This window comes from Phocoena sinus, chromosome 3 (assembly GCF_008692025.1).
Source record: "Phocoena sinus isolate mPhoSin1 chromosome 3, mPhoSin1.pri, whole genome shotgun sequence".
Classification (NCBI taxonomy): domain Eukaryota; kingdom Metazoa; phylum Chordata; class Mammalia; order Artiodactyla; family Phocoenidae; genus Phocoena; species Phocoena sinus.
The window spans coordinates 66,830,713-66,846,495 of NC_045765.1; the positions used below are offsets into that span (position 1 = coordinate 66,830,713).

The 15,783-nt window shown below is 41.3% G+C and overlaps 1 protein-coding gene across 3 annotated transcripts in view; it reads right to left on the reverse strand.

Moving 5' to 3' along the window:
- The window catches only part of MEGF10 (multiple EGF like domains 10), a 393,852-nt gene that overhangs the window by 17,013 nt on the left and 361,056 nt on the right, over positions 1-15,783 (reverse strand). For 2 of the 3 annotated variants that reach the window (XM_032627808.1, XM_032627809.1), the window contains 4 exons: positions 4,708-4,854; positions 3,383-3,517; positions 2,728-2,856; positions 1,239-1,367 (listed from right to left, as the gene is read on the reverse strand). In XM_032627808.1, the coding sequence (XP_032483699.1) occupies positions 1,239-1,367; positions 2,728-2,856; positions 3,383-3,517; positions 4,708-4,854 (540 nt within the window). The remainder of the gene's footprint in view (positions 1-1,238; positions 1,368-2,727; positions 2,857-3,382; positions 3,518-4,707; positions 4,855-15,783) is intronic. The other variant, XM_032627810.1, reaches the window with a different exon arrangement.

Below are 15,783 nucleotides of genomic sequence, written 5' to 3' on the forward strand. Positions count from 1 at the left end.
AGATATTCTCACCCTATGGATGGAAACTGAGCCCAAGTCACACAGCCAGCAAATGGCAGGATGGCAGGGCTACAATACAAACACGGGGAGGTCTGGCTCCAGACCCCATGTTCTTCCCACTGTGCTGTGCTACTTTTACTTCAAAAGGTCCCCTGATTGAAGCAGGTCCTAATTTTAGAATTACGCACAATAACTTTTCCTTTTTCTTTTCTCTGAAGAGCTGAAAAACTTTCTATATATACAATCTTGGCAGAATATGCTTGAGACAACCTCCCTCCTCGTCAATTTTTCCTTCCAAATCACGGCTCAAGGTCTACACCCCCTTCTAGAAACTTCCAAAAGACTTGTTCAGTCTGTTCTCTAATTATGTTCTCTAATTAGTATTAAATAAGAGTTGACTGATTTCTGACCCATCTTTCTTCCTCAGCTCACTTCCGTGATTTAAAATCATATATTATTATTACTGATCACCATAATACATGCTTTCCTGTCTTGCCTTCTTTATTCCACTGAAGACAAGAGGGCAGAGATCAGTCTTCTTATCCCAACAGTACTGAGCTGTGGAGTACTTTGTACATTATACCCTATGACGCTAAAAACCTCATAGAAGAAGAGACAGTGAAGACATTGTGTGACATAAAATGGAAAAAAAGAACTAGTGGTTCTTAAAGCATGATGCCAGACTGACATCACCGCTTGGAAGGCTGTTAGCAATGTGAATCCTCAGGTCCCACCCCAGACCTAATGAATCACTCTGGGAGCGGGGCCAGCAGTTGTGTTTATCCAGCCAGCCGGGTGATTCCGGAGCTCGCTAAAATTCAAGACCCACAGAATTGGTCTTCTCCAGGAGCACACATTAGGTCAGGCAGTGAGGCTTGTTGTCTTCACTTCCTTTCTCATCACTGCCACTTATCCTAACCTTTGTGCTGCCAGAATAAATGACAGGGAATCTGAGCCATGTAAATAGGGCCTGGTGAAAGGAGAGAAGTGAAAGAAGCTGCACACCGTCACTTATAGCATCGCTCCACCTCAGTGTCCTGATATGACACAGGGACAGCAAATCTGGAACGTGGTATCTCTTAACTGCCTAGAGGAATTTAGACGTCTCAGGGTCACTGGGTGATAAAACCCTCCAATGCCAGGAACCTTGGGGAGCTCAGCTCATGCATGCGCAGGGCGGGGCTGTGTCCCCGGGGGTGGCCCCCCCCTTGGTGAGCCTCCGAAGGCATGCCACTTACTCTGAGTGCAGTAGAGCCCCGTCCAGCCCGGAGTGCATTTGCATTCCCCATCGTAGGCACTGCAGAAGGCCCCGTTGTGGCAGTTGCACGTGTGGATGCAGTTGGGACCCCAATGCACAGGTGGGCAGGCTGAAAGCACAGCATGCATGGAGAGCTCTGTGAGAGTCCTGAGGCCAGTACCCCGAAGAGAGGATCCCACCCGCCTTACACAGCTCCTCGCGTGTGACAGGTCAGCAGTGAGCATAGGGACTGAGAAAGACCGTGCTCCACATCAGTCTCAATTCCGGATGGTAATGCTGATGGCGACAGCAGCCATCATGACAGACACGGTATTCGTACACAGACTGCAGGGCGAGGTGGGCAGAGTAAACATCATTCCAAATTTACAGATTTAGTTATTTAACAAACGCACATTGAGACCTATATATGCCCAGCACTGTTCTAGGCCCAGGGGAGATAGCAGAGAACAAGACAAGGTCCAGACCACCCTCTGAAAGCTTGTAGTTTAGTAGGGGAGGCAGGCAAACCAACCAACCACCCAGCTGGCCAAAAAAATAAGGGCAGAAAGGACTATAAGAAAAAATAAAATAGGGAAAGGGGGACAAGAATGATGGGGGCTACTCCTTTATGGAAGGCCTCTCTGAGGAGAGGACATTTGAGCAGAGACCATATGCACAAGATGGTGTGACTCTAGAGAAGTTAAGGAACCCAAGGTCATATAATTCACGTCTGTGATGTCTAAACCTGCACGTGTCACTCTACTCTAGAGCTGTCCCTAGAGGCTTGTTTTAAATGTGAAGGTTCCCATTTGTTTGTAAGACTTGGTTTACTGTAAAAACTCTTAACTGGACAAAGTGGAAAATAATCAGACTAAATCATTAGGGGTCATCACCCACTGAAGAGCAACCAGAACCTCAGGTAAAGTATCTGTGAAATAACTTTTAAAATTATGGGGTAAAATATTTGATTTACCAAAGAAGTACTTTTTATTCATACTAACACTTCAAGAACTACTTAAAAGAAGAAACACAATTTCTATATGGTTACCCAGTAGGGAATATGGCCCCAAGAAGATAATAAATAAATATGAAGTAATTAAAAAATGAAAAAAATTTCTCCCATGATTGTGTGTACCATTTTCTCCCAAGAGCAAGGGAAAAATCATAGCCGACACTTGAAGTCTGGAATGAACTTCTGAATGGATTTTCTGAGTACAAGACCCTCATTTTACAAATGAAGAATCATTTTAGTGAATAAGCAAAGTGCTACCTATTTAGGTTCTTTCCAAGACATGAGCTGGATTTAAATTCGGGACCACTGCATAGAACTCTTACTGAGGGGAAAAAAGCCACTTAAAAATTAAAATAACATATCTTATAATTATTCATATAGTCTTTCTTGATTATTTAAATACTCATACTTCAATCCTAAAGAATTTGAAAACAAATGTAAATAAATGGTTTATCAGTTGTTCCCAAACAAGACTTACGTTGAGAGCAATCACTGCCAATCCAACCTGGGTAACACTGACAAGATCTGTCAATGGGGTTACAGGTTCCATTGTTGGTACAGGTGCAAATTCCTGCACAGTTTTTCCCAAATCTTCCACTGGGACACACTGTGAATAAATCATAGGTCAGAAACTCACAATTACATCTCATCTCACAGAACCCTAGACTCCGGATAGGAAATGACTTTAAAGGTCATCAACCCAGCCGTCCATTTGGTAACTGCCTCCACTCAAGAGCATCCCTCATCCTGAATGAGCTCATTTTTACAAACATCTGAAGCCAAAGACCCTCATTAAGGCAACACAAATCAGGAGACATCACCACATTTCTAGAAATCTTCCTGGCTCCTTGCTCAGGGAATCAAAATCCTTCCTCATATTGATTTTTCATGGAAGGCTGTTTCCAATTAAAACTGAAAAGTAGCACAGCTCAGAGAATAAAGAGATTGTGCTGGATTGGCAAGCCAGCTTTTCCAAAGCTCAAAGTCATATTTACAGAAGCTGCAGCCACAGCATACCAGAAGGCATCGCTAGCTGCTAGCTGAAGACGCACGTGTCCTTTGGGAAGCCTGAGGACAGGCTGCATGGGGCGTGCTCACCACCACGTATTTCTCCCAAAGCCTGCGCACCCTACCTTCATTGCAGAGGGCGCCTGTGAAGCCAGGCAAGCAGTCACACAGGCCTGTGATGTGGTGGCAGGGCCCACTGCTGTGCACACACTGTGGACACGTCTGGCTGCAGCGATGCCCATAAAAACCAGGGGAGCAGACTGAAAACAGAAAGGAAATAGTTATCTTCCCGGAGATGTGTTTCTCTCTTATTCCACATAAGGATCTAGTTCAAGTTTGAGGTTAAAAAAAAAAATTCTTCTTAATGATACTGAGAATTTTCCAAGTATAAAACAACAACAAAAGGAATGAGGGCACTCTTTAATAATGAAAAGAAGCCAGTAAACTCTGAATTGCTTCAGGGCAGGCAAAATGTCTTAGTTCTCTTTATTTTCCCATTTATGGCCCCAATTAGCTCGAAGCTTGGCATAGAGCAGGGGCTTGAGGAATTTCTGTTGAGCAAATAAATTAAATAAATAAAATTCTAAACACTAACAAGGCCCAAATAAATACTTTCAAGCCACACATTAATCCTTTATTCTTTAAGAGTCATTTCTGGCAATAAATAGATCTACAGTCAGAATTAAAAGATTGTTCTTCCTCAAAATGGTCCAGGTTAATGACTGTGACTGAAAAGTGAAAAAGTAAAATGCTTTATAATTAGGCTCTTCCCAAGACATTATTTGGATTTAAGTATAGGATGACAGCATAGAACACTTAATGCAAAAAATCATGATTTAAAAAATAGAATAATGTATCTTACAATTAGTCATATATTCCTTTCTTGATTACATTTACTAAAAGATCGAGGGAAATCTTGTGGATCACTCCCTAACTCAAAAATTCTGTTGACCAATGTCATCAGCCCCCATTTTAAGCTCTGCAATCCTATTTTCCCCCGAGCACTGGCTTTCAGACTACTAGAAGGATGTATGACTTGCCGCAAAGCTTGGTTGATGTTGACTTCTGGTAATTGAGGTAAGGCCAATGCCAAAATGGTTGAATAAAATAGTTACAGGTCAATGGATTTCTGGAACACCATTTGCAAGATTTAAGGCGGGATCAAGAAACTGATGATGATGCCAACGAGGCAATGAAATCATTCCTGAGAAGAAATGGCTAAAGCCCCATCTGTTAGGTTAGTCCTGAAGGTTGGAAAGAATGAAGCCTTTGGGGAAGGGCTATCGAGTGAGGACAGCTCTGCAAAGGACAGGGTGACCTACGCCACTCTCCCCTGCCCTCCACCGCAACAGAACACTTCTATGAATTGAGGGGTGGGACAGAGATCAGGATTCTGTACACAGAGATCTGAGAAGGGAAGATGGAAACCGCCGTCTAACAAGACACTTACTTCTCTGACAAGTGGTGCCTCGGAACCCTGGCGCACACTCACAGATGCCGTCATCGGGGGAGCACGAAGCCCCGTTTTTACAGTAGCAGGGCAGGGAGCAGTTGGGGCCCCAGCGTCCCTCAGTGCACACGCTGTCACAGTGGACACCTGAAACAAGGCACATGGGCAAGGCTGAGTGAGAAGCCGTTGGGGCGGGCGCCTGGGATGCTAAGTCAGAGACCAGGACCAAGGTCACCATATCGACTCTGAGGTATCACAGGCAGCAGTGAGTAGGGATGATACAAGGCTTAAAATCCACTTATACACATCAATACATCATCATGTACTGGACCATATATCATATCGTCATAACATTAAAATAATCCCAGAACTGTTTTCTGTGGCGTCATAAAGGAGAAGAAATAGAACATCTTTGTTATACTGATTTTTCTTCTTTAGGAGGAGAGAGCAGAGGAGAAGCCCAAGGGCTCTGTCTATTGAAGGCAAAATTTATCAAAAATACTATATCCTTTAGCCTCCGGCAACTTCCTCCCTTCCCCATTCTTTGTTTTTATGGAGAAATGGACAAAGTGTAAAAAGATAAGGTGAAGCAAAAGGTGGTTAAATTGTGTTACGTAAAGAAAATCTTCCCCTGGAGCAAACAAATAAACACACTCTTAAAATATTTTGAAAATATAGTGTGCAAGACAGAAAGATATACTAATCTGTGCCACCAAATTCCTCTTGAAACCTTTAATCTGCCATTGGGCAGACACAGGCAGAATTTCACAAATGAAGTTACTCATAGCTGTTGTCTAAGCTCTTGATTATTATGAACCCACATGCAGGTGTTTAACTCTCAACCTGGAAATAGAGAAACTTTAGAGTCAGTTATGAGTGAACAAATGCCTAAAGGAAACAAAGAAAATCCAAAGTTGCAAAAAATAAAAATAAAACCAGGTTTTATTTGAAATAAATGGAAGTTTCTTTTGTAAATCTGTATTTGAAATGCCACAGGGGGCTCCTTCTTGTAAGTCAGCATACTTCACAACTCAAAGAAATGCTCCTTGCATTGAGAGGCAAGAAGAATGAGTTATAATTAGGAGTGAACTGGAGACTGCTGGCCTCAGACCAAGTGAAAACACAGTAGGAACAAGCCCACTCCCACTCTGACGATTCCAGAACACGAACTCCGCCCGCACCAAGGAGGCTGACAAGGCCCTGTTTTGTATTAAAGTTTTTGCTCCTAAATTGATTAGGAGAAAAGTTACCATGGCCCAAACCTTAACACAGAAGCAGCCCCAAACCATAAAGTGAACATTGCTAACTGGTGGCCAGTCATTTCTGCTGAAATAACTCCACTTTTGACTGTTCCTTTTTTTCTCTATCTGAAAGTCTTCTGCATGGTACAGGCTGTTAAGTAGGCATGAAAAAGCACAGACCTCATTGTGTTTCGCTTGAACTTACAACAGACTGTTATTTTAGCTTGGCTGCTGGCTGAAGAAAGGCAAGCAGGCCTGTTAGAAGCCAATTGGGGTTTAAGTGTTCCTCATAAAATGAAACGCGGAATTTTGGCCTACTATGATATTTTCTTTCTTGAGTTCACAAATATTTGATCTTTCTTTCAAATCTCGTTCGAAAAACTGAGATGGAATTGCAAATGCTATGCTCCCCAAGTGTGCTAAAGCTGCCCCAGAGCCTTAGCTGGTGTTTTGACTCATAGCTCTACTAGGCAGAAGCACCAAATGGATTGAGGAGCAAACCACTTTGAAAGAGGCTGCAAATCTAAAGTTTGTTTTCCAAATTTGAAAGAAGTACCCATAAAGGTAACCCGCTACAGGCTTCACTCTCTATTCAAGTTCAAGTCCTGAGCTCTGATGGTGAGCCAGGACTCCTATTTAGCAGCAGCTAATATGGGAAACCTGCTTCATAGAGCTCCAGACAACCCTGGCCATTTTGGTCTAGAGCTACCCAGGCAAATCCAAGTTAGGATTTTAAAGAAGTGGAAGCTGAATGATTATCTGGTTAATCTGAAAATCATCCTGAAAATTAGTCCTGATTTTTGACACTTTTTTTGTGGGACAGGTGTTTGCAGGAGGTGGAGATTTAGCAATTTATGGTGATTTAGTTTATCAACTACTTACCAAATCTCTACATGACAATAAATGCAGTTAAGATGGAATACACTTTAGATCAAAAAGCATATGCTGCTTTTTCACATTAGAGATTATCATGATTTATGTATTAATTAGCACATTCTCAATCAAAGCATGTCAAGAAAAATGATGCCAGGGCAGATTGGCAAATCAGAATAAAGTGATCCTTTATTTCATATCTGTTTCCTCCTCTCTAGTAGGTTTGTCCAGCTGGTTAACATAACCATCAGTTACAATCAACTTTATCTAGGTAATTTTCATAGAAGTAACAAGGCCCCTGATATAGCAAGGAGATCCATTGCAAAGATAAGCTTTTTTTCACATGATTTACCCATCATTTCATTTCCAGAGAATCACAGGGAATTCTAGAGATCATCTATCAAGCCTTCTGTCTCCAATCATCTGAGCATATTTCAACAGAACCAAGCTTACATTTAAATAACTTTTATTTTAGGACTGCAAAGAAGTCTTTCCTTGGCAAGTAAATTATAACAATTCTATTACCAACTTGCTTTAAAAATTCAATTCCTTTTTTTTTCCTCTATCACTAGTAAAAGTGAGTCATCATTTTGCAGATATTAATGCCAAATCTATTTGGAGACAAATATAAAGCATGTTTCAGTCAAGGGGCAACTCCAGGAAAAAAGCACGAAGCTGTCTTTTTTCCTCTTGCTGCACCATTTTCTCCTATTGCTATTCCTCCCCTCTGGACCTCTATGCCCTCCTGTTATCTTTCATTTCATCCTACAGTCAGAAAAAGATAAGATAAATGTATTATTGCTGAGGTGTTATCTTCTCTAGAAAATATTAGTATTTTAAGACAGCACACATGTTAGAAGCCTAAGAAATAAATCTCTAGCTGTGGAATTTCAGGCAGTAGGGCTGACTGAAATTTAGGAGGTAGTACTGAGGTAAGTGCTTCTCTAGGTCACACTTGGTATATGGCCACTGATATGACCTCCATATAGGGCTAACCCTGCAATGAAACTTTCTCCAGGATAGGGAATTGTAAGTTTGCTTTAACCATTTGGGGGGGGGAGGGGCTGTGTGTTTTGTGTGTGTGTGTGTATTTGTGTACATGTTTTATTCCTTAATTATTTCCATTGTTCTTATCCTACTCTTTGCCAACCTTGCTGGAGTGCTATAAGACGTCTTTTTCTTTCCTTATTTGTCAAAGACAGAAAAGAGAATTCAGCTCAATAAACATTCAAGGGGTCTAGAAACTGCTGGCTTGCTCGTGAAAGGTTCTCTAAGAAAGACCTCCAATTCTAGAGTGATAATGGCCCCAGAACAGGCATATCCAACCCTGTCTGGGGATCATGATTAGGGAAGGAGTTACCTTGTGAAGGTGGACGAGGGTCCCAGGCTAACAGAATGGTGGGTGCAAGGTTCATGCCCTAAGAAGTATGTGTCTATCCTTCAGAAATCACAAGTGTTGGGGACAGCTGAAATTGGTGCTGGGAAGAGCAGGAAAGGCAATGGGGCAGCAGGCAGTGGTCACATAGGGAAGAGCCAAGGATGCCACGCTGTGGAGTATGAGCTTCCTCCTGGTGTTAACAGAGACCAGATGGATAATTAAGTAGGAGAGAGGCATAGTTAGATTTGTGCTTTGTAGGAGGGAAGATGATGGTTTGAAGACGATGAGCCTGGAAGAAAGAAGACATGTCAGGTGGCTATTTTGGGTTACCCAAGTAAAAAGTGATAAAAATGACAAGGTCTTGAAAGAAATCAATGGCACCTGGGGGCAAGATAAATTCCACAGAGGTGCAGGAGAGAATGCAGGTGAAAGACCATCCCCCCCGCCCATATTCCATCCAGGGTAGTTTAGGAATTCTGGCAGCTCTGTGAGGGAGAGACGGATGATGCCTGCTTTTGTTCACTGCAGTGCCCAGCACATGGAGGGTGTTAAATAAATGTTTGTTGAATGAGTCAATAAGCACAGTTCCTCTTTCCAACATAATATTCAGAACCATTTTCCAAATGTATGGAGCAACCATGTCATTCCTTGCTTCTCCGAAGAAGTTATGAGAAGAGCACTCAAACCAGGAAGCCCAACACGTGAATGTTTAGTGTACCTAAAATAGGGACTTTTCCCTACTAAGGGGGCGGAAATGTCTGCCCTGCTTATTTTGGGCAAGACAGACTTTGATGAGCTCAGGTCTGTGATTTTAAATGTTAGTCCAGATTATAAAGCAACAGAAGAATTATGGGACATCTTAAGGAAATTCTTTTGGAATGTTTATCAAAGTACAGATAGAGGCTTTAATACGAGTTAATTCAGGAAACAACTTCCTGCACTATTTGGAAGAAGGGACAAAATCGGAAGGGGATATCTTTAAATTTGTAGGACTCTCTAGTTCAATGGAAGCATTTTTTCCTGATAAATGTTCTAACACTGATAAGGAGGTCTGTGCGGGACTGTTTTTGCCAGGACTGAGGACAAAGAGCTCTTTGATAGCCTTCATGAGTTGCTAGGCAATGGCTGAGTGATCGTGATAAACTTCAGCTAAGCAGCTCTAAAGAAATGTTCGTGCATTTAATGCCTGATGCATTATGCCCACGGCCTCCACGTGAAATCAGCATTCACTAGGCATTTGTGATTGCATGAATGCAGTAAATAAATCATCTGGGATGTCATTATTTCCCCTCTCAGAGATCTAACCCAAACTCCTTGTCTTGCTTAATTGTTTATATTCCTTATACAAGTATTGCAATATTTGGGGCGTTAATGAATGAAGGAAATGATTTTGATTTGATGTCTTGTTCCCGAGCAACAAGCTACTAAATATCTATTAGAGCAAAGAGTGAGATTTGTTAACAATCACCGGGCCTGGTGATTATAGGAGAGAGGAACTAAATTATTTAGTCATAATATTATCTCTGCTTTTCTAATCCTCTGGACACCTGAAGCAGAGGCGTATGGCAGTGTAGACAAGTGACTCCTTGGCCTATCCACCTCTGCCCACACAATGCCTTCCCTGAGAGTCATGAATGTCTTCCTGCTGGCCAGGAGCCAGTACCACCTCATCTTCCTGTGCCTAGCACCGAAGCACTGTGGTTGCATACAATGTGGAGATAGTCAATAAGTGGTTGTTAAATCAAATTTTTCTCTTTCGATACGATAAACGTTAAAGGAAGAAGGAACTGCTATACTGGTAGCCAAGTTGAAAATAAATCTCGATAAATAAATAATGTACATCAGAGATGTTTGTATTTGCAGTGGCAACACAAAACACCAGAGAGCATGGCCCGCCTTAGTCCGGGCCCAGATAAAAGCAAACAGAACGGAATGCCAGGTAGATTAGGGATCTGGAAGCTTGGCTTTTACAACAGCCTTTCTTTTGGGAGGGCGAGCCCCTCCCTCCACCCTCACTTTAGGGACCCCATGTTCTGCTTTTAAATTACTCCCTCCCCCAAGACCATGTGACAGACAGACATATGCATGTGCTACACATTTCCCACCCTCCTGCCCCAATATCTTAAAGGGTCAAATAACGAGTCATTTGCTGATTGGGTGCAAAGCACGTTGATTAAAACTCATGTGCACTTTAATTTGCACTTCTGTCACTTGACAAAGAAAGTTGGGTCTCCCCTTACTATGACAATTCAGGCATCACCGATCAGTGTCCGAAGCAGCAGCTCCCTTACTCAGCTGGTCAAACTCGGTGTGGGGGGGGAAACTTAGAAAGGGGGACTGTCCTTCTGGAGAGGTACTGGGACCACTGCAGGCCTGGTTCTGGTTGCTGAAAAGAGTAGAAAAGCTGGCCTCTTCTCATGAAGTTGCCTGCAGTGTTTCCTCTTTCCAGTGGCCCCCTTCCTGGCTGGGCTCAGACGAGCACCCCACCTCTCTTCCTACTCTCCTTTCCCCTCCTCATCATTCTCCACGCCTTGCTAGTCCCACTCTCTATCCTAAGGCTCCTAGACTTTGCTTTGGCATCTTAATCTCCTTTCTCTCAGTTTAGCATTTAACTTTTTTGTTCCGGAATGAATGTATCTCTAAGCCTCCTCTAGTCTTTTGCCACTGGCTATGAGGTTTTCTGTCGGAGCAATCACTAGAGTAGCAAGGTAGAGCAGAAGCCAACCCACAGATGGGTAATTGCCCCTGCAATTACCGGGGTAACTTTTTAAATAACAGACAGAGCCAACAGGTAAGGTTGTGCAGGTTGTACACTGCACAAGAGCCCCTGGCTAAAGGGCTAAGTTAGAGCAGAAATCCAGCTCGTTGCTTTCTACCACCAAGAAGCACACCCTGAGGGAATTCCAAATCTTTTCCAAATTTGTCTGAACGGTACTTTATGGGCTGGCAATGGCTCCATCCTCCTCCTCATGCACCCTCCAGACTGTCATTTAGTAGGTGTGAAGTGGGGATCAGGAATATATGAGTTAAAGGAGTTCCCAGGTGACAGTGATCTTAGCCAGGGTCAGGAACCAGCCTGGAGACTGCATATCCTCCCAGAGAGCTGGAATGAAATCTTGATTAGCTGTAACACTCAGCAAAGAGGTGATCTAGCTGACTGAAGTCAGAGCAGAAAGGAAGGGGAAAAAAAACATCAGCGTGTTTCTGTTTTGGGGAAAAACTTTACAAAGCATATCACTCCACTACTCTGGAAACACACATATACACACACACATACACCTAACTATATTTCACTGACACCTGGAATTTCAGAATAATGATTTTGAAGAGGCAGTCTCATTTTATTAGAGTGTGTGTGTGTGTGTGTGTGTGTGTGTGTGTGTGTGTGTGTAGCAGAGGTGTGGGAGAAGGAGTCCAGGACACAGCCTATATCTTGTTGATGTTTCAATTTTTCCCATTTTTTTAATGCAATCTGCCTCTGTTTGATAAAGTAACCTATTGGCTAAACACATCAATAAATTAAGGTTTTAATTAAAAACATATAATAAAAGTACATGTCTCTTCTTTTGAAAAATGCTACATTTCTTTTGGAAATAGTATGTGGGATGTCAGATGCAACTTTTGGTTAATATTTATGGTAGTACATTTTGAAAACTTATTTTATGACTAGGTAAAAATGGGACTATCAATTATAGTAGAAATAAATAAGAGTCTTGTTTCCTTTAAGAAAAAAGACTGTCAAACATTAGAGAAGAGAGTGAAGTTACAAGGATGGTGATGAGCCTCTTGGTGAGAAAGCAAGCTGACCTCCTCAGTGTATCATGTCAGTGCCTGACTTTCTCAATGTGGGTATGTCAGTTTCTTTGCAAAGAGGGATAAAGGTCTCTTGACCCTTCTTTCTGGATCCATACTCCTAGGCCAGATCAGCCTCTCCCCATCCTCAGTGGCTGAGCACATTTGGTGCCTCTACAGTATCTTGACAATTTGGTAGAGGGAAGAGCCCAGGTTCCTGTGTTAGATTTCATTGATTCCTTCACAAAAGCCTCACTGTCATCCCACATACTTGCTACCCTCTCCAGCGATTCTCAACATTTCACCTAGAGCAATCTCCACAATAAGGAGGAAGGAAAAAGAATCACTTGCTTCCCTGGACTGATCTCTAAAGGAAAAGCAAAGCTTTCTTCCTATTTTGAAATGTCTTTATGAGGCACTTACTCAAAACAAGTATGTAATGAAAAATAATGAGTCTACCCAGTTTTGACAATGAAATGGTGTTCTGTGTACATAATACAGAGTCTATTCTTCTTTCCTTTTAGAAAAATAAGCCAATTCTTGATCCAACTGTAGGGTGTTTTCCAGAACTTCAGGAACTTTCTTTTCCTCTATATATGTTTGCTTATACAAGTGTGTTCTGTTGAGTGCAGGGGATGACTGCTCTAAAAAATGTCTCCCAGCAGTCTTAGATACTGACAGACCAACAGCCCATACAGAAGACCCACAGGAATTAGACACTGGAGCCATGAAGCAAAGAGATGGTGGGCAAGAAGTGGTAGAACAAATGAAGCAGCAAAACTTCCTCCCCTTTGGAGAAGCAGACCAGTCACAGATGGACAGAGGATTACAAGATTATGTTGTGTGACAAAGCCACCGCATCCCCACAGGAGCTCCACAGGTCTAAGGCCAGATGGGATCATTTGTCTTACCCCATGACCCAGACTATGGAATGTAACTAACACATTTTCTAGCTGGCTTCAGGCTAAATCATATCTCTAGCTTTTCTCATGTATACTAGCGCATGCTTTTCACAGGCTTGTTCTAAATCATCAAAGCAGGTATATACTTGATCAATGACTGTTGTGTTCAGGAACATCTCACATTTCCTCTATATTCATAAGACGAAAGTAGATTTGGTGGAGTATGGCCCAAAATAAATGATGTGACTTCTCTGTTAGCTAAGTTCTGAATTTGCCAGGGGGCTAAAATGCTATTTGCTTCACTGTGGTCTTTGAGAACTTAGTATTGGTCACTACATTTGAGAACTTCAAGAACGCTGTGAAGTCACAAAATCTGGTTTAATCCCTGGAGGGATGTAGTTTTAACATTTAGTAATTAAGAGCCAAACAGAAACATGGGAAGGTGGAATTTCACATTGGGAAGTCAGTTATCTCAGGCTTTGCAAGTCAGGGAGGAATTAGAGGGCTAGGGAGTCCTTGTTTCTGTGGGTAGCTCCTATTGACAGAAAATGAAATCTATTACACAAGACTTGACCTGTTTCCCAAGGTAGCTCTCAAACACTAGAAATCAAGCACACTACAGTTTTTCTCAGTTTACTCCTGCCAGAAGCCAAAGAAGCTCTCAACAAATTCCAAAGGGCTGAGAGACACCACTGCAGAGGTTACTGTTGGCCTCCTGTGTTCAAGGATCTGAAGACTTAATATTGATAAGTTGGCAATATTACTCTCATGGATCTATTTATTCAATCCACTTTAATTTTACACCTTGTTTCTTTGCAGGAGTTAACATGCTGCTCCTAAAATACATATGGAAATTCAAAGGACCCAGGATAGCCAAACAATCTGGATAAAGAAGACCAAAGTTGGAAGACTCACATGTCCCAATTTTAAAACTTTCTACAAAGCTACAGCAATCAAAAGAGTATGTTACTGACATAAGGATAGGCATATATATCAATGGAATAGAAATGAGAGTCCAGAAATAATTGCTGTCACATTTATGGTAAATTGCTTTCTGACAAGGATATCAAGACAATACAGTGGGGGAAAGAATGTTCTTCTCAACAAATGGTGCTGGGACAACAGGATATTGACATACAGCTGAATAAATTTGGACCCCTACCTCACACCATATATAGAAACAAACTCAAAATGTATCAAAGACCAGAATGTAAAAGCTAAAATTATAAAATGCTTAGAAGAATACTCAGGCATAAATCACTGTTACCTAGGATTAGGCAATGGTTTCTTAGATTTGACACCAAAAGTACAAGCAACAAAAGAAAAAAGTAGATAAACTGAACTTTATAAATATAAAAACTTTTCTGTGGCAAAAGACACCATCAAGAAAGTGAAAAAATAATCACAGAGGGAAAATGTTTGCAAATTATATATCTGAAAATGGACATAGAGCTAGAATATATAAAGAGATATTACAACTCAATAATAAAAAGACAAATAACCCAAGTTAAAAAATGAGCAAAGTATCTGAAGAGATATTTCTACAAAGAAAATACACAGATGGCCAATAAATACATGAAAAGATGCTCAACGTCATTACTTATTGAGGGAATGCAAATCAAAAACACAATGAGATAAGGTTTCACACTCACCAGGATGGCTATAATCAAAAAGATAATAACAAGTATGGTGAGGATATGGAAACTTCATACACTGCTGGTAGGAATGCAAAATGGTACAGATGCTTTGGAAAACAAGTGCAGTAGTTCTTAAAAAGGTTAAACTTAGAGTTACCATACAACCCAGCAATTCTACACCTAAGTGTATACCTAAAATATATACATCCACACAAAAACTGTACAAGAATGTTCATAACAGTATTTTTCATAATAGCCAAAAAGGTGGGAACAACCCAAATGTCTATCAACTGATGAATAGGTAAATAAAATGTTGCCTATCCACACAATGGAATATTATTTGCTAGTCAAAAGGAATGAAGTATTGATATATGCTCCAATATGGATGAACCTTAAAAACATATGCTAAGAGAAGGAATCCAGTTACAAAATACCACATATTATATGAATCTATACAATATCCAGAATAGGCAAGTTTACAGAAACAGAAAGTAGATTAGTGGTTGCCTAGAGTAGAGAGAAGGGTGTGGGAGGGTGAGTTGGGAGTAAATGCAGAATGACTGCTAATAAGTACTAATAGGGTTTTTGTTGTGGGGTGGTAATGAAGATCTTCTAAAATTGATAGTGGTAATGGCAGTACAATTGTTTGAATACTAAAAACCACTGAATTCTACACTTTAAATAGGTGAATTCTATGATATGTGAGTCTATCTATCTACCTACCTACCTACCTACCTACCTATCTGTCTATAAAAAGGTTGCTAGTTATCAGCACTGAGCACCATGGTCCTCTCATATAATTCTCAGAAGTCTTCATCCATGCTGAAAATAAATCTCAGCGTAACTTCCCTCTCCTCCCAGCACTTATTGGACTAAGTCCATGCATGGCAGTAGCGTGTAAAAGTTAAGAGAACTGGCTACGTGGTGGGACAGCATTGGTGCAAATCCCATTTCTCATGTTTACTGACTCTGGGACTCTGGGTCAGGCCACTTAACTTCTCTTTGCCTCAGTTTCCTCATCTGTAAAAAGGAGAAAATAATATTTTCTACCTCATAGAGCTGTAAGCCTGCAGTAAGCGCTCAATAAGCATTACTTATTATTATTTCTCTAGAGTCTTCTTTGTGTGCATTTTTGCTAAAAGTTAAGGCCACTCCATAATTTCCTCAACATGACAACTCTGGTATGGAGGCATAAGAGTCTTCTCTGAAAGACCCATCTTCTGAAAATATGAACCATCACTGAAGAGAATACT